The 20,042-nt window shown below is 33.5% G+C and overlaps 1 protein-coding gene across 6 annotated transcripts in view; it reads right to left on the bottom strand.

The window, feature by feature from the left end:
* Positions 1-273: 273 nt before the first annotated feature.
* Letm1 (Leucine zipper and EF-hand containing transmembrane protein 1) overlaps positions 274-20,042 on the bottom strand; it is a 206,036-nt gene continuing 186,267 nt past the window's right edge. For all 6 annotated transcript variants that reach the window (XM_085809176.1, XM_085809177.1, XM_085809175.1 and 3 more), the window contains one exon: positions 274-823. In XM_085809176.1, coding sequence (XP_085665302.1) covers positions 653-823 — 171 coding nt within the window. In that variant the 3' untranslated portion in view covers positions 274-652. The remainder of the gene's footprint in view (positions 824-20,042) is intronic.

Below are 20,042 nucleotides of genomic sequence, written 5' to 3'. Positions count from 1 at the left end.
CACTGTGTGTTGATTTTCAGAGTAACACTTTTCACTGGTTGAACATTAATTGTTGCTGTTTGTTTTGGCAGTAGTAGCACAAAAATTATTTTACTTATTCTGGATACATTTTAATAGGTGGGTGCATCTAATTGTACAACACATGTACACACCAAATGCAGAATTAACAGAGAAAAATATCTTGATGATAAAAGTACAGATAAGGAACTAGACTAAAATACATAATAAACATATGCGAAACTAGCACCCTTTATATATAAAAAATATGCATACTACACACACAATACTATTTATTTCACTTTCTCAAATTTACAAAAAAGAATGATTTGTACATATATAACATACATTGCGCAAAACATTACATACTGATGGCTGAATTATAAATCTACATCTTCCACTTCATGAATGTACATTAAATCCTTAAGAAGATGGTTTGCCACTATAAAAATATAACAAATTACATGTTTGCTGCTATTATGACAGTATTTGACAAATATATACAAAATGCCAGATAAATATTAAAATGCTTTATATACTACACATAATGGTCACTGACTGTGCTTTAATAAATACCCCTGCCCAAAGTTATCATTTTTCATAATGTGCACATATAACTTTAGTAATAATGGACACTCTTATTTAAATTGTAAAATTAAGTTCTTTCTTGTGTTTGGCTGTTAGAAGACACATTTTCTTCTGCTTGCTTTTGCTTTTGTATCTTTTCCTCAAGCTCCAGCATATCTTCCTTTGAAAGCAATTCAATAATTTCATCTATTTGCTTAGAAGTAAGCTTCACATTATCCGTTCCAATCAGTTCTATTACCTATAAATAAATTTTAAAATTTTAATAAAAATAGAAATATAATGAGAAAGGGGAGGCCTTGCAAAAGAAACAAAAGCCTATAAGGAAGGAAAGGGAAATGCACCAAAGGGAGAGAAAACCATTTTGGGAAAGAATAAAATCCCATTTTCTAAAAAACACAAACAATTAAAAATTCTATGATTGTCTCAGATATGATGCAGAAATCGGCACTGAAGTAATTTTACGATTATTTATCATACAAGTACGGTTACTTGGATATGTAAAGCCTACATGGATTTGTGAAGGATATGCTAAGGGAAATTGGCTCATATTCACATTACACGTGAGAAACAAACTATGAAAATCAGCCATGCAGCCAGCCCTTTCATCAGGTGTTGAATCTAAATGGAACTACCAGCATTCAGCTGTCTTAATCACTCAGCTACTGGTGGAGCCTCATTTGTTAAATAAACACGAACAACACCCATAATGAACTAGTGTGAGTTTAGTTTGCAATAAGATGCAGTCAGACAAACAGCGTCCACCTGACTTTCTTTGTATCCTCAAAAGAAGTAAAAAGCGTTGCCAAGTATTACAACATTTCTCGAAATTTGTTAGGTAGTTCCAAAAGTTAATGGCACAATGCAAAAACGGCAAAAGTTACAGAAAAAGAACACTCACATCTTTGAACAGAACAGGAAAGACATACACATAACTAATATGTATTCTATGTAATATTTGCTCTGTTTGGCCTATAGATATCTTAAAAAAGTTCCTATAAAGTTGTGTCAAGGTATACAGAATGTCGAGATATCTGGAGTAGTGTTTGCGGGACTCTACTGCATCTATTGTTGGTTTACTGAGATCTGTAATCACAGACGGCCAATCAAATGCTTTTCTCTCCCAAATCTGATTTCAGCAACTTTTGTCCATAAGTTTTTGTTAAACATAGAAAATGCCGTGGTTCGCAAAACAAATATTTATTATCAAGTTAATATGCAGAGATACACACAGAGAAATACAAGCAAACAGAAAGCATGAAAACGGTTACAGAGATCATATATATAACTTTACAACAGATCATGGTTTAACAAATCATAAACAAGACACAATAAATAACCAATCAAAAATAACATAAAGAATGGGATAAGTTTCAGAATAATTCGGACCTGACTGAAAGCTAATGTATGTATCGGACGTGACAGAAAGCTATACTTCCTTTTAACCAGTAAGAATGCGATTAGATATATCTCAACACTCCCCGTTAATCGCACATTATACAAAACATAAAAGAATTACACAATTTTTAAACAGCTCAATGATAACAGTTCATAGAATTTTGTTTTGGACAGAGCCTTAGTTAACATAGCTGCAATTTGTAAACCTGATTGTACACATTCAATTCTAATATTATTTTCCTTAACAGTCTAACGAGTGAACTTTAATTTTATATCTATATGTTACAACCTACTGAAAAGTTTTCATTAACAATACTTTTAATACATGACTGGTTATCTTCAAAAATATAAACATTTTTAACACTGGAAATTTCATTTACTACATTTTTTTTATCCACAAAACATCTTGAATACCTTTGCATAAAGCAATTATTTCAGCTTCTGTTGATGAAAGTGCAATACACTTTTGCTTGTTTCAGCACCACATAATAGGACAGTTTAAAAACATTATAAAGTAACCAGTAATTGATTTCCTATCTTGAGTATCTCCCCCCCCCCCCAATCTGCATCTACACACAAACATAAGTTTGCCCTTTCCAATGTTATTCATGATTTAATTCAAGTCACCATTAAACATTTTTAACAATTTACAAAGTTACTTTAAAACACTTTTCGGAATTAAACTTAATAACTATGGATTCACTCTTTTTAGATAATTCTACTAAAATTAATCTTAGGAGATAATATAATCAATATTTCTTTCGTAAATAAATTATTATTAACTTACTTTGCAGCTATTGTGCAAGTAGTAGAATAACTCGATTTTGCACTAAGTGAATTTAAGATCATACAACAATTTTAAATTTAAGGTGTTTTTCAAGTACCTAAGAATTCTTTTTAGAGCACACCAGGCAACATCAGTAGGATGCTCCTGCAGTTGGCTTAAGCAATTTACTGCAAATAAAATATCTGGCCTTGTAATATATGCCAAGTAAAGTAAAGATCCAATTATTTCTTTGTATGGGCCATGAAGTGCATTTCCTTTCTGAAAATCAGCTGCTGTAGATTTTGGTTCAATGGGAGTTTGGGCTGTTTTACAATCAGACATTTTAAATTTATCAAGTAATTTTTCAATATATGGTTTCTGATCTAAATATAAACCAGACTCAAATTTCAGTCTAATGCCTAAAAATTCTGAGACCTTTTCAGATTTTGACATTTGAAATTCATTTGATAACAATGATATTATAATATTTGTTTCTTTTACATCTGAACCTGCAATTAATAAGTCATCTACATAAAGAGCCATAATTACTTTCATACAATTTAGATTTCTGATAAAAATACATGGTTCAGAGTCCAATTGCTTAAAATCTAATTTAATAACAAAATTAAGAAATTTCTGATACCATTGTCGAGGAGACTGTTTAAGACCATATAAACTCTTTTTAAGACACTGTTCTCAACATTGTTGGTCCAAAAACCACACTTTCAATTTTTCTGCTGCCAAAATTGTTCAAAAAACATCTTCCATTGGAGAATTGGATTTTCTAGAGGCATTTCACATTCATAAAAATCTTTCTGTTCTAGTTAACGATCCTAATTCCAATCCAAATTTGCCTTCGGCCTTTAAAGAAATTATGTTTTAGTTCTGGTTTCACCAACAGATGGCGCCACTTGCTTATTCTTGTCTAGGCTTTCTTATCTTATCTAATCATTATTTCCTATCTTGTTCATTTGCGGTTTTGCAGCTGAGGATGGTGGTTCGGTAAAACCATCGAAACTAGTCCTGTGAAAATTTTGTAAATATAACGCTGATTTTTGTTGTTTGACTTCTGAATTAGTAAACTCTTTTTAAGTTTACATTTCTTGCCACTCATATCATCATATCCTTTTGGCTGGTCCAAGTAGACGATTTCATCTAACTTACCGTTCAAGAAATCTGTCATGACATCTAAAGTAAAAGTTTGCAAACCTTCATTATTGATAATTACCAGGATTAAACGTAAAGAGTACCTACTAATCACTGGAGAAAACGTGCCTGTATAGTGTATACCTTCCTTTTGCATAAAACCATGAGCAACAAGCCTGGCTTTGCAAGTTCCATCTCTTTTTTACGTAGAATCCATTTGCAGGAAATGGCTCTTGTATCAGGGGGTAAACTTTGTAAGTCCCAGACGTCGTTAATTTCCATAGATTTCATTTCCTCGTCCATAGCTCTTTTTCATAGTTCTTGATCTACTAGTGGTAGATTTATAATATCTTCAAATATCACAGTGTCTTGCTGTGCAAACATTACTTGGTAAATCTCAGGATTAGGACACCTAACTGGCTGTTTCTTTTCTCTTGAAGATTTTCTTTGTTCCTCCTTCTTATTTGCAGCATTTAATTCACCGTTATCAGTGTCTGAAATTGATTTGGCTTCATTTTTAATGTCATCATTGTCATTTTCACTCAAATCAGAACTATCGGGAATATATTTTTGATCTTCCACTTTCTTCTTTTTTTCATCAAATTTAACATTTCTGGAAACAATGATGCGTCTTGTTTCTGGAATCATTAAACGATATCCCATTGTGGAATAACCTACAAATATCATTCTGACAAATTATTCATCTAGTTTCTTTCTTTGTGATAGTGGTACAAGAGTATAAGCATCATAGCCAAATACATGCATGCTTGTTAAATCAGGATTTTCACCATACTTCAGAAAATAAGGAACATGATTGTCTATCGAACTGTTTGGGAGTCGATTATTTATATAAGCAGCTGTACACACTGCTTCACCCCAAAGTAATTTTGGTAAATTTGCCTCAAGTATCCTTGCTCTAGCTTTTTCCAGTACAGTTCTATTTGCTCGTTCAGCAACACCATTTAGAAAAGGTGTATAGGGAGGTGCAGGATCTATTTTTACACCTGCTGTTTTAGCAACATCATGCCATTCTCCCCTGACATATTCTTTGGCATTGTCACAGTGCAGTTTTGTAGCAGTTGTATTCAATTAAAAAATAGTTTAAGTTCATCAGCAATGTCACTTTTCTTTTGAGCAGTCCGATTTCCGTAAATCGCGAGTAGTCATCAATTATAGTCATGAAATACCTTTCCCCATGAAGTGTTTGAGGTTCTATTGGACCACATATATCAGTGTGTATAGTTAATAAGCGGTTTGGATTCTTTTATGCAAGAACCCTTTCCTATAGGCAAAGCACTTTGTTTGGCACAAACACATACTTCACAAAAGGATTCTTTTGCAGGAAGATTCATTAGTTTTAATTTTTGATCACAGCAGTGTTCTAATCTTCTGTGCCATAAATCATCATTCTTTACTGCTAAAGCTGTAAATAGGTCTGGTGAAAAATCACTAAAATATTGTCTGTATTTGTCCAAATATCCAAATAGAAAACGCTTGCTTTTGTTTTCAATGTAAACTATTTCATATTTAAAAATTATGCTCAAACCTGCTGCTTTAATATTTTTGACAGAAATTAATTGTCCATTTAATTTTGGAATGTAAAGAAAATCTTTTAACATTATTTCAACTTCTAAAACCACTTCTAAAACTGCTGACTTAGACGTGCACTTAACAGTTCCAGTCTTAGGCTTAACCCTTTCGTGGGCCATTTATTTCTCTTTTGAATTTCTCCCGTTTTTTTATGTTTTATTATCAATTAAACAATAGCATTTAAGGAAATATATTTTATTTGCCAAATTTTTTGTTTACATTTAAATTCTAGCGGTGGGAAGTATACTTCCCACGGGACCTTTTAAGGTCATAGAGAAAATTCAATTTAAAGGTGATTATTTGCTGTGAAAAGATGAGAAACATGTTGCAATACACAAGGGTACTTCAGATACTGCACACATATAGAGGGTACTCTTTTCTTGGGCTACATTTCTTACATCGTCTATAGTTGGAAACCATCTTTGGCATAGGATTTCCCACACTGACTAAGCGTACATCATACGGAACTGCACACCGTTTTGCTTGGAAGCTAGCAGGACAGCCTTTCTTTTTTCGAGAAATATCCGTCTATTAGTTGATAAACTAATGCTATACGGAATGTTAGCTGGTCTAAACTTCTGTTTCTCTTGTTTCCTTGCCACAATATAAAACTATTTACGATGCCAAGTTCAATAAGAAAATAAAAAAATTACTTTTATACATGATGCAATAGCATTTTGACTTTTCACCCATTATTTATTATTCAATATTAGATAGTTACTGCAGAAATATACAAAACAAGAAAACATTATTATGATAAAAACAGTGTTTTACTTACATTTGTAGCAGAATCGTATAGCAATGCAAATGTCAAATCAAAACAGGTGTCTCAGTGGAACAGATCTCGCACAACGCGTTCGAACTTTCAAAACAAATGTGGTAATTCCGTTTTCAATCGATTGAACACAGAGGGCAGTACAATACTGAAGTGGGAATTAGAGTTCCCAACGTTATAATAGCAAAGCCAATATATTATAGTGGGTTTTGCGCTTCTCACAGGTGTATTTCCCAGGAACATGTAGGTGGGAAGTAACCTTCCCACGGCCCACGAAAGGGTTTATTGAGGTAAACCATTCCTTGTGAGAAGACCTATGAGAAGTTGCACCAGATTCAATAATAAATTGATCATGCAAAAGATTTTCAGCCATAAAAGATACTGCAGAGGATGCATACTTATTACTATTTGAATTCGCCTGCTTTTTAGAATTATCAAAACATTCACTTTTGAAATGACCAGTTTTCCCACAGTTACGACAGACGCAGTTCTTTATGGTAGCTAGACGTTTACGCGTTAAAATTTGACTCACTGTTCCTTTAGCGCTATACGTAGTCTGCAGTGTCTTCTATATTTTACATGCCGTGTCTTCACATTGAAGAGAAGCAATAAGATTATCACTTAGATGCGCAAGTATTAAGGCATAAGCCTTTTTTGATTTCAAAACAACTGCAACTCTGTCCGCAATTGCTTCTGTTTTAAAAAAAGTATCCAATTCTCTTGCCGTAAATGCCGCTTGAACTCTTCAACACCAAACAGTAAAGTTATTAACACCATCAAATGGCACAACACCAAAAGTTTCCTTTTCACTTCCGGTTGAAAAAAACCATCATTCACGAAACACCAAAACAAAATCACACGAACGATTAATTATTATACACTGGAATAGAAGGTTCAATTAGGGAAAATATCAGCAAATTCTAACTTTTGACAAACCACGCTCTGCTGTTAAACATAGAAAATGCCGTGGTTCGCAAAACAAATATTTCTTATCAAGTAATACGCAGAGATACACGCAGAGTTACATGCAGAGAAAACAACAGAGAGCATGAAAACGGTTACAAAAAGAGAGCATGAAAACGGTTACAAACAGAGAGCATGAAAACGGTTATAGATGTCATATATATAACTTTACAACAGATCATGGTTTATCAAATCATAAACAAGACACAATAAATAACGAATCAAAAATAACATAAAGAATGGGATTAAGTTTCAGAATAATTCGGACCTGACTGAAAGCTAATGTACGTATCGGACGTGACAGAAAGCTATACTTCCTTTTAACCAGAAAGAATGGGATTAGACATAGCACAAGTTTTAATTTCGGTTTCACTTGCAACAGATCTTCTTTCTTGCAGTAATGGTGGAATCACATAAATTTCTGTGCTCGCATCAGTTATAAATTAAGCAGCGGTGTCTTTGTAATGAACAAAAAGATGATATAACCCCCCTTGTCTCTCTGTCATTTGCAAGAGCCAGGGATTTAGTTTTTCCTACAGCTGAAGATTGGTCTTGCTACGCCTCAGGATTAACACATTTGAATGCCTTGTGACTGTACCTTGAATGATAATACAGTCAAAAGTCATTAATCCGGACTCGTCGGGACTTCGGCGATTCCGGATTATCGATTTTTCTGGATTATAGATCATCACTTTAAATCTGGTAAGATGGCATGCAGAAATTATAAAATTAAAAATATGAAACCGTAATTTATGAAATAAAGAACAATTATGATCTAAAGGGTATCAAAATTTACAAAAACAACAACAACAACAACAAAAAAAAAAGCTTAATATTTATTTGTTTACTTTATTAAACATTTCTTTCAATGTAAATTGTTTAAGTTGCTTCGTTTTTTATGTGATAATACATTCTCTTTAATTCTATAAAGAGACATAATTTCTTGTTCAGTTACAAAGTTTCGCTGTTCAAGCCCTATAACTGCTGTGTCTACCGACTAATTTGTCAATCGAAATTTTTTCATTTTCAATAACCTCTGTCACTTTCTTCGCTATCAGAAGCGAATTATAATGACGAGGAATTTGATTTAAATCTTATCAAAGACTGAGTACATCGAGATGAAATACTACATTTAGTAAGGAATTATAAGCCAAATAAAATAAAAACATCTGCCCTGAAGATAAGGGATAGTGCTGACAGATCAACTTCCAATTCATTGCGCGCCGCGGCATTAAAGATAAACAAAGTTTAGATACACAAATGTTAAAGTTTAGATAAACAAAGGCTATGCCTTTATCCATTTTTTGCAGGATTTCCACTTTTTGTTTAATGAACTTCGAAACATACTTTCGCTTTGTAGATCCTTTACATATTAATAAATATATATCAGAAATTCTATTTGACATGATCGAAAGTTCAAGCTTACTTTTATAAAATTGCTCTAACAGTCTGCAAAAAATATTAAGCCGGATCCAATTCGAAGATTAAGGAACAACGCAATCTGCAACATTAACTGAAATAGATAATTAGATAATTTTAGCTTAGCTTCCGTTATACATTAAACGCGCACTCGTAAACGTATTTTGCGCACGTGCACAAGCATATTCGCAGCCGTAAAGGTCTTACGCGCATGCATCAACATGACGCATGCGCAGAGAGTTTGGAGCTTTGAGGTCCGGATTATAGATCATTCCGGATTATGGGTGTCCGAATTAACGACTTTTGACTGTAATATATACTGTGTTGTCTATTACCACATTTATTAATCAAATTGCTTCCATAGCAGGGTCTAAACTGTTGATGAATGGAGAATTGCTGTTTCTTGAGCTCGTTAACTTGTAATGAGAATTCTGAAATCTGCTCTTTTAGTTTAACACTGTCATTACTGGAACACATAACAGCAGCATTCTTATATGATTTTGAACATATTTCCCACATTTTATAGGCCAATGTTGACAATCTGATAAATCATCACCACTGATCAATAAAATGCTCAGCATTTCTACTTGGCCCCTTGGAAGCCAAAGAATTTTAAGAAAATGTTCCCTCCTTATAAGCAACCAAATTCTTCATTTCACATAATAGCTGCAAAGGTTTTTTTATAATCCAATTCTACTTCAGTCAATGGCTTTTGAGTCTTTTGGGTTTCAGTGTCTGTGAGGATAGAAATAAGACTGTCTTTAAATGTCATGTATTTGTCGTCTGTTGAAGGATTTATCAAAATATATGACACTTGACATAATATTTCAACTTTAATGGAACTGAAGATGTAATCATATTTTATTTGATCTGACATTATTGAAGCATTTTGAAATTGTGCCTCCAACTACAGAAACCATACTTTTTATCTGTTTTCCAAAACAGTGGAATTTTAAAGCTAACCCTAACAATGACCGATGTTGAAACATCTCTTATTTTCATTATTATTTAATTAAAGTTCGAGTTTGGTTGTCAACCAATGAAGGGAATGCATTTTTTTTAAACCTTCAATTACTTACCTTTTAATCATTTAAATAAATACGGATCAGAGAACTTGATAACGGAAGAAAAGGAACATTTTTACTTTTGTTATAGAGAAAAACCCCACTCAACAACAGGTTATGTTCTATCAAAATACAGCATTATACGAAATAGTGTTAAATGAGGTCATCTCATCATGTAAATAATGGGGTTAGGGGAAAATAGGTATACCATAAAAAATGTTCAAGTTCACTCTTAGACAGAAAAAAAAAAAAAAAAAAAAAAAAACACGACACGCACCGAGAAGATATAAAGCAAATTGCGCACAAATTGATATGCATACAGGTTTTGACAGAAAATGCAAATTTTTACATTTTTGCTGCCAATGAATGAACGGTTGTTGCTACAGCGCATCTGATCTGCGCAACTGGTAGGATATTTAAGAGGAGAAGTTACGATTTCAGGTCATAAATTCTTCACGAATTTAATTCCGTGTAATCTGGTACACAGTAACTATGCCTCGTATACAGGTGCACGAACCATATGCGCAGATGTCAGAATTTGAGAAAGGTCGTGTATTTGGGCTCAAGGAAGCCAGTTGGTCTTATTGGCGGACAGGTCAACATTTGAGCAGGAGTGATGCCACTATTAGACGATGTTGGCAGGAATGGGTGAACCATGGCCGCACACAGTGTCAAGAAGGAAGCAACATAACGTGAAGAACGAGCAACAGGGTTGCCACTCAAACAGGAGAATGAAATTCCCTGACTTTTCCAGGTTTTCCAGGTATGTTTCAAGAAAATTCCAGTCTATCCGCGTAATGTACGTTGGCTGTGCTAAAAGGTAAATTAATTATGGTATTACTTGTATTGTGTAGCAAATTCACTTAATTATTCAATAAATCCCAGAGGACATTTATTCTTAATTATTTTTGGTATACTTTGTTTGATAATTTTGTTTAGTTTTCCACTTAAGAAACTTAATAAAATTTAAGATATATATATTGGATAACAAATGTATGTTTTATTTAATTATTACTCATGATCACCACCAGTTCAACACGAGGCTAATCCGGTCCTTATAAATCACAACGCAATGCTAAATAGTTAGGTTAGATTTTAGGTAAATTTAATTTGCATGAGGTATGTTCTTAAAACCTTAACACTTGAAAACACAAATATAATTATAATAGTTGTTGTTTTCTCCACTGAAGATTGAGATTAGAATCTTCCCAATCTGGAATAAAATAAGGCTTTTTTTGCAGACATTCTGCAGCTAAACGAAAGAAAGAAATCTATTTTAATAAATTGAGGTATTTTATATTTATTTTGCAGCATACATAAGGAAAAAATATGTGCATTAAATTTCGTGATGGTATGTCATCATACTGCTATAATTAACTTCAGGATTATGCCAGAGAAAATTTCCTGAAATTTGGAAATATTATTTACTAATAATAAATAAATTTAGCGGGAAGAAGCAACATTAAATTATATGTATAACATAAAAATAATTACTTAAAAATTGAATTAGAATAATCAACGATATTTTAGCAAATATAGTTATATTACACGGCTAGCCTAGATGACTGATTACTATTTTTTTATTTTACTAAAAATGGCAAGGTATTTATTAAAAAGAAAAAAAAAGGGTTTAAAAAGATTTTGCGGTAAAATTCTAGTATACGGTAAGGCTTTGGCACGATTTTGAAAATTGTCGCCAAGACCAAAATGACCCGTTTACTGCGCATCAAGATGTCACCAAATCCCATTATTATTCTAACCAACAAAGAACGTCTACGTAAAGAAGAAAAGGTTCCATACAAGTAAAATGCTATTATGCCGCTAGAATGCGGAGGGAAAATTTGCCAAGGGATTTGGGGACGGAACCTGGCGGTCAGAATTATCCTCTCCGCGATGTGTACAGGAAATTGAGAAACACGTGTTAAGAAGAAACGCTCTTTGACAAAAAGAAAAGTACGAAAATCCGTTTTTAAATTATTGCGAAAAATCCAAGAAGAAACGTTTTATCAAAGGACGTTTCTTCTTGGATTTTTCGCAATAATTTTAAAAACGGGTTTTCGTAGTTTTTTTTTTTTTTTTTCTCTGAAAATAACTAATCTATGAATTAATTTACTTGCGCCAAAAAATATTTTCTTTTCCTGTACCGTTTAACCACTTGCGCTAAGACTAAACTTCACGGTTGCGGTGCCGTGCGCTACAATATAACAAGCGGTAAAGTGTCTCATTTACGCCGCTCCGCATCTGCGAGTGCAATCCAGAGCTGTAACTCGAGAAATAAACAATCTCGTTGTTAGGCGACGTGTGCACCACATTATTTTCATTTTTGCGATAAATGCTTATCGACGTGGTGTTCACGTCGCTCGCGGTTTGAGACAAAAGCATCTTGACGTGCGTGGCACGTCTTTTTAGCGCAAGTGGTTAAAGAAATTTTAAACGATATTCATTTTATGAACTCTTGATAACGTGACCTTCGAACTTCGACACCGGTTTCGAGCTTTCGTGACAGATATATCAGACATGCACAGCTGTTTCCCTCTATGATGGAATGGAGCCACAGCCACGTCTGTTGCAGAGAGATTTTCCTTCTTTACAATACATATTCTTTGATTCTAACCTCCATAGTACCGTATACTAGGATTAAACCCATTTTGTTTTATACGAGAACAGGTACTTTCTTTAGTTCATGCACTGCACATGCGATTCTCGAGAATACTGGAAACCAAAAGTTGCTTTGCCTTTCTAAAAGACAATCAAATTGGAGCTGCAAAAATTGGCTCTATGCCAGCTACCCGAATGACACTCACGTGATACATAATTCGTCAAAAAAGTTACCTCTTCCGACGTCGGCGCAAAAATCGCTTTTTTTGGCGGGATCGTTGTATGAACTTCCCTGACTTTTCCAGATTTTGACAAAAATACTTAAATTCCCTGACTTTTCCCTGAATATTTTGGTCAATTTTCGAATTCCCTGACTTTTCTCGGTTCTCCCGGTTTTCCACATCATAGCGGAACTCACAGCCCCAGATGCATCATTATCATCGATTGTACGTGCAACTAGTGCTTCAGTGACCGCAAGGACCATTCATAGATGGCTCACAGAAAGGGGACTGAGGTCATGGCGCCCCTTGCGCCGACTACCATTGACCTCTGTACAACATCAAGCCCGTTTGCAGTGGTATCGGCTCATTCACACTGGAATGTCACTGACTGGAGAAGAATAGTCTTCAGTGATGAGTCCCGCTTTGAACTGAGCCCCGATGATCAGCAAAGACGAGTCTGGAGACACCCTAGGCAGCAGCAGTGTGATACCAACCTGACTGTCTTCCAGCAGACAGGCCGACTACCAGGAGTGATGGTTTGGGGTGCCATTTCATTTCATAGTAGGACCCCTTTGGTTGTCATCCGTTGCAAACTTACAGCACAGTGGTACGTCGACGAAGTTCTAAGGCCCGTTGTGTTGCCCTTCATGTCACGCCACCCTGGGCTTGCATTTCAGCAAGATAATGTCTTCTCCCCCACTGCACACGTTTCTACTGCTTGCTGAACATTACCTTGGCCAGCAAGGTCGCCGGATCTCTCTCCTATTGAGCACGTTTGGAACATTATGGGCAGAGCCCTCCAACCAGCTCAGGATGCTGATGATCTATCACCAGTTGGACAGAATGTGGCATGATATCCCTCAGGAGGACATCTGCAACTTTTATCAATCAATGCCAAGCCGAATAACTGCTGGCATGGGGGCCAGAGGTGGACAAATGCATTACTGACCTTTTCACTTTGTGAAGCTCTATCACTTCAATAAATCATCCAATTTTTCTCAAACTGTAATCATTTGTTTTTCTGTATATGTACATCACTTGTACCGATTTTCGTCCCATTTGGATAACTCTTTCTTGCTGCGTCGTTTTTATTGTCTAAGAGTGTATTTTGTTATAAGTTGTTTTGTTTTCTATAGCATCCATGATATTATAGTTCCTTCAAAATCTCTTATTGATTGTTTATCATCTCTGACCATTTTTTCAAATATTTGTCTAAATGTTTGCCATAGCTTTAAAATTTGATATAACACCTTGATCCATCAGTTGGATTAATGCAGTTGTGTTAATTGGCAAGAAAACTACTTCAACTTGAATGCATGTTATTAAGTCAGATAAATTTGTTGGGTGGCTTGGAGCATCACTAAAAGTAGTGCTTTTGGTTCAAGTTTTTTGATTTCACAATGATGGGCAAAAATGGAAAATTTTCACAATTATCCATGACTTTTTAGACTCCCAAATTATGGGTAAAGTTAATTTTGATAGTCCTTTCATTGTTCTTGGGTTTTTGGAATGATAAACAAGAAGTGGCTTTCATTTGAAGTCTCCACAGGCACACAGGAGAAGTGTTAAGAGATCTTTCACAGCTTTAAATTCTGGTTCATGTTTTCCTTCATGGGGTAGAATTCTGGTTCTACCCCATTATGAAATAAATTCTGGTTAATGTTTTACTTCATGGGGTAGTCACGTTTTGGCATTCTTTTCCAAAATAGACCTGTTTCATCAACATTAAAAATAAATTCTGGAGGATAGTTTCCTCATCCAATTATTATTCTTAATGATGCTGGGAATTCAGCTGGTGCTTTTACATCTCCACTTGCTGCTTCTCTTGTAATCTGTGTGTCATGAAGACTAATTCGATGTTTAAATCTATTAAACCATCCTCGAATTGCAATGAAAGTTTCATTTGTATCCCTGTTTCAATCTGAATGTGATTAAAAATTCTTGCTTTTTCTATTATAATAGCTTAGCTTAATGGTATATTGTGTTCAGTTTCATCATCAATCCATATAGAAAGTCGTTTTTCCATCTCCTCTATCATATTATTTCTAGAGCTGGGTATTCTAGTTGCAGACGTTTCTGCAGTTGTAGCTGCTGATGACACTGGTTTTTCTTTATTCTTGAGACTTGTTCTTATTATTGAAGTTGACAAGTTCAATGCAACATCAAATGGACATTGACGTTCACCACTATCTAATTTTCTAAGCACTTGCATTTTAGTTTCTAGCGAAATGCTTTTTCTTGTCGCTTTATTTTTGTGTCTTATCCCAGTGCTGTGTACAATTTTCGGGGAATCCCACTATTCCAATAAAAATGTGTTAAACTGAAACAGCATTAAACGGACCAGCATTAAGCGCTCTTTCTGCATTTAAGATGTGGAAAAATAATAGAGTTTCAACTTCGCAAAAGATAGTTTTTAGGAAAAATATAGGAGACACTATATCGTTATAATACGAGGCATGTTTTTTAAGTAAGGGGCATTTGAAAATAAAAATCAAACAAAAGAAAATTTTCAAAAACCAAATTTATTTTCAGATTCTACATATGTTTGTCTACTTTTCAACATAGTTGCCAAGATTGTTTAAACACTTATAATACCCTAGAACTAGGTTTTGGATACCCTCTTCCTAGAAACTTTACTGCCTGCTCTGATAACCAAGAGATCACGGCCTTCTCACATCTTAGACCAGACATTTCAGGTAATTTGTTTGAAAGAGTGCTTATGGGGAAGTGTCTGTTCTCAAGAATTTTCGCTTCAACTGAAGGCACCATAGTGTCTGTTATCACAGGCAAATGGAGCGGCACTTATCATGGATGTTGTCGCGGCTAGTTTTTAAGTCTCTGACCCACTTACGCACTTTGCCTTCACTCATGGCAGTAGCTCTGTAAACTTCACAAATCTGCCAGTGCAGTAGACAGGTTTCTTGCCGACGAAAAATGTATCACTGACCTACCTAACACGAGGCTAGAGATTCGACAATCATTAACATTTTAAAGACGCAGAACAGACCGTACAGGTTACCTACAGAGCTGCAACTGAGCACAGTTGTTTCCAAGGGATGCCGGGACACGATGCAAGCACTCATTGCCACATGCACATCACGTATTAATGTATACAACAAAACAGCCCTCACTTAAAAAACAGTATCTAAAATAGACAAATATACTCAATACTGAACAATAGCTCAAAAAGAAATTGAACAGAACAACATTAACCCTCTCACTGCGTACAGTTTTTATCAAAATAGGTTGAAAAATTGCATATTCTTTTTATTATATATTTCAAATCTACATATATTTTAGAGTTAAAATATACAAAAAATTTTGTAAAGAGTTTTTCTTCAATATGGAATTCAATCATAGAAAAAGGATGTCAGAATACTGAAATTGAAGAATAATGATATAAAAGGAAAATTTTGAAAATAATATTGTTTAAATTATGATTTATTTTATAAAATACAAAGGTCACACATATATATTAATGAAAATATTTGCATAATGTAATATTTTGCATCACTGTTGAAAGTCTTCAATAGAAACCGAATTTTCAGATTCATCACTATCTGCAGAGGAATCCGAGAAATTCTCATCAGTTTCGCTATAACTATCTTCAATATACATGAAATCAGAGTCAGAAATATCGTCAGAAATATAGGTTATATCACTTGTGAAATGCTTCCTGCCAGACATCTTTGAGCTCTGAAAAGCGCGCACAAAATGCTACATTACGTATTCTTATATATTTGGCAGAAATGTGGACATCTGTTAGCCCACATCTAAATAAACAATTAAACATCACAGAAAAGCCGTAAGGAAACCTTGAACTTGGAAAGAGTGGACTGCACAGTTAAAAGATGAAAAAAATTCATCCCCACGGAAATCGTGGGTTGCGCAAATTTTGCTACTTTGCCTGTGGAAATCGTGGAATACGCAGTGAGAGGGTTAAAACTGGGTTAAAAATACTATCAAAGAGGTTATTTAATTAAATAAATTTTTAATATTTAATCAGATATCACTTCTAATGCACATAAAAGGCAAATCATCTGTAAGTGAAATCAGGCTCAAGAAATAAAAGAATATAACTGGACTTTAAATACTCAATAACAGCTCTACAATACAATTTTTATGAATACTGCTAATGATGGCACAAACCTATCCTCCAGAAACCTTGCAATGCTCCATACTGCAGATTTTATATGATCATGTCAAAAATAAATATCAGAGTTTGATCATAAATTATTAATAAAAAATACAATATTTTATACTGGAGGTTATTGTCTGTAACATTCATTTCCTTTTCTTTTTTTTCCTCTTCATTGTACACAAGTCAGAAATAGAAATGCAAGAATGGGAGAATCATATGGATAATGAAAACTGCATTTCTGAGCAGAGTTACATGCAAATCCACAGTAATGTTATAAACAAGGATGTTGATAATTATAAAGAGGAACTTGTATCTCCAAGTCTGGCTTTGTCTTTCATCTTTAATACTATATGATTTTGAAATCCTGCATACTTCCTGAATATGTACTAGATCAAGAACCTCTATTAGATCTGTCTCACAAATTAAACTGTATCACTAGCCCTTTTCTAATTTTACACAGAATATTCAGTCTGCTCTATGCTATTTGCATAACAATATTCTCTCACTAATTAAATGGGGAAATGGCACTATATTTCCCATCATACTTATACTAACAGTGCTGAAGACTATAAAATGGTCCATAAAATAATGAGCAGGAAGCACAAGAAATCCATGTTTGTAACACATAGTCACACATCAATCAGCAAGTTTGTACTATAAATGCAATGTTTATTTACTTACTACTCACCTGATGGTGTAATTATTTGACACATGAAAACAACCAAGTCATATGGTCATTCTCTTTTCCAACATTCAGAAATCTTTTATCCCCTTGTTGCCATGAAAAAGAGGGAAGCAGGTTCTTGCAAAGAGAATGGCAGGCGAGTGCTCACGACTGCCAGATTATGACATGCATTACTTCACCAATGGTGTTTGTTTTATCATGGCTCTACTAAAATCATCCTCATTATTTCACTGTCAGACTGCATATGCCAAACACTGCATGCAAACAAAAGATGTACACTGCTCAAAAAAAAAAAAAAAAAAAAAAAGAGAAAAAGAAAAAGGACAGTCCTATATCTCCCGATCTACTGGGCCGATTGACAAAATTCAAATTGCGTTCTTCATGTCTCGAAAGCGCGACTTAGAATATATATTAGATTTATATATAGCACTATTCTAACATAGGTATTCTGACACAAAATCGGACTTTTTCTGAAATAACATACCAATTTTTTTACATATTTCAATTCTACGACTCAAATTACGCCTAAATATGAAATTTTGTAAAATTTGGAGCGAAATTTACAGAGAAATTCACAAATTTATGTTGGCACTTTTTTGTTAGTTTGCGCCAAGAATACTTCACTTGGCGAACTTCTTAATATATGGCAACCTAGTTTCCTTTCCTGTGAGAGAAAAAAAAGTCACCATCGTTTCTTCTTTTTTCAAATAATATCCTTTATATTATAGTTTTAATTGTTTAAGTTGCACTTTTTTTTTTTTTTTTTCTGAATAACTGTTTTAAAAATTTCTATTTACCTATTCAAACTGCGTAAATAAAGGTGCAGCGTTTATTTTTTTCAAATACTTTTCTTTATATATATTTTTCATCATAGTTATTATTTTAGGTAATTTTAAAATTTTTTATACTTTTATTTTAATTGTTTGTGTTGCATTGTCTCTTCAGATAATTGTTCTAAAATTTTCTATTTATTCCTTCGAACTGAGCATTTTAAATATATTTATTAATATCAATTTTCCAGAATTTGATTTTATTTATTTGAACTGCGTTTCTTTCGGAAGAATACTTTGTAACCCAAACTACGATGAGTTTGAAAACTGCATACTATATTAAAAGAGAAAATACAGTAAAGCACAGTTTTACACGCCTTTCAATGTTCCGTTCAGAAAAGATATATATAAATAAGAGAGATGTATAACCGACATTTTAGCTTAGGATGACTTGCATACACTGCTTTAAACAGTTTTATCATTGTGCCCATTGCTTTACACAATTTTATCCTACATTTGGTTTCTTAAAATGTTATTCATATTTTAGTCAAATATTTATTTTTGAAATCGCAAGAATCAAATATCATAACATTGAAAAGTTTTAAATTAAAAAAATACAAATACTAAATTTTACGAAAAAATTTATTTTTCTTCTCTTTTTCTTTAAGCATTCTGAAAGTATATTAAAAAGTATCCAACTTTTCGAAACATTTTGGTATTTCTAACAATCATTTTAAATAAAGTTATCGCCTTCCATTTCATAAAGGCCCACAAACGGCCGAGCGGTAAAGATGTGCTGATCACAGGTAGTTCGGTCCGAGGTTCAAATCCCGCAAACAGGCTGGTTGCATGGGTGTTTTTGTGGTTTTCCCGATGTGTAACGTGTATACGAGCCAGTTTCCCTTAGAAAGTCCTCCATGAAGGCATCCCTCTCTTTAGGCAGATAGCCCTCATGTGCTTTGCCATAATTAAATAATCCAATCCAATCCTTAATTAAATATAATTGATTTGTAACTTCTACTAGAACTGACGTTAAGAATTGAAGTGCAAATAAATAATATCGTGTGCAATCTTGATTAATATAAAATTAAAAATATTTGCATTCAGACAGAAAGTGTTTTGAAATATTTGCAATTACTTTATAAAGAAGGATTTATTAATAACCATAATAATTACTTATTATATTACTGATGATTAGGAATCAGTTCTTGACAATTACATTCTAAATTAGAATTTTAAGAATTATTAGAATTTTAAATTAGAATAATGAAAATATGCTACGCACAAAAATACATTTTAGGATAAAAAATGAGTTGATTTTTTATGTTTTAAAACTTCTTGAATTCATTTAATAACCATCGTATCCTCGTTGTTAATTGAATTCAGAATGTTGGGTGTCGTTTATATAATTATTCTTACTTGTCCACGGAATCTGCTGACTTATCCAGTGATTAAGTAGCTGCAGATCATTTCTACATAACCACTGAACTTTCATTAATTCAGTCTCTAGAGGGTTGTATATTTATATGATAATTTGACTTTTATAAAAATGATTATTCTAAATCTTATGTTTCTATAAAAATATACTGTGCTTTAAAAATATGGATGATAGTACCAGCCGCTCTTTCAGCCACTTCAAAAGCATCATTTTGTTTAGAAATAAAATTGTGCAGTTAATGTCATAAAATTCAAATAAACATCAAACGAAAATTCTCAGTTTTAGACAATTCGATTTAAACGAAGTAAAGTAGCAGACGATAAAACGCCGAAGGTAAAAATTTACTCTTATTTACAAAAAAAAAAAAAAAAAAAAAAAAAAAAAAAAAAAAAAAGAGAGAAATTAAAAAAAATATTAAAAAATAGCTTTTCATATAGTATTAATAAATATTTATTACGCATCATTGAGGGAAAAAATGTCATATAA

Source organism: Stegodyphus dumicola, chromosome X2 (genome assembly GCF_044657685.1).
Source record: "Stegodyphus dumicola isolate Sdum_Otavi_A_Nest chromosome X2, ASM4465768v1".
NCBI lineage: Eukaryota > Metazoa > Arthropoda > Arachnida > Araneae > Eresidae > Stegodyphus > Stegodyphus dumicola.
Note: the sequence above shows the minus strand (reverse complement) of the source record. Positions and strands in the feature narration are given on the sequence as shown.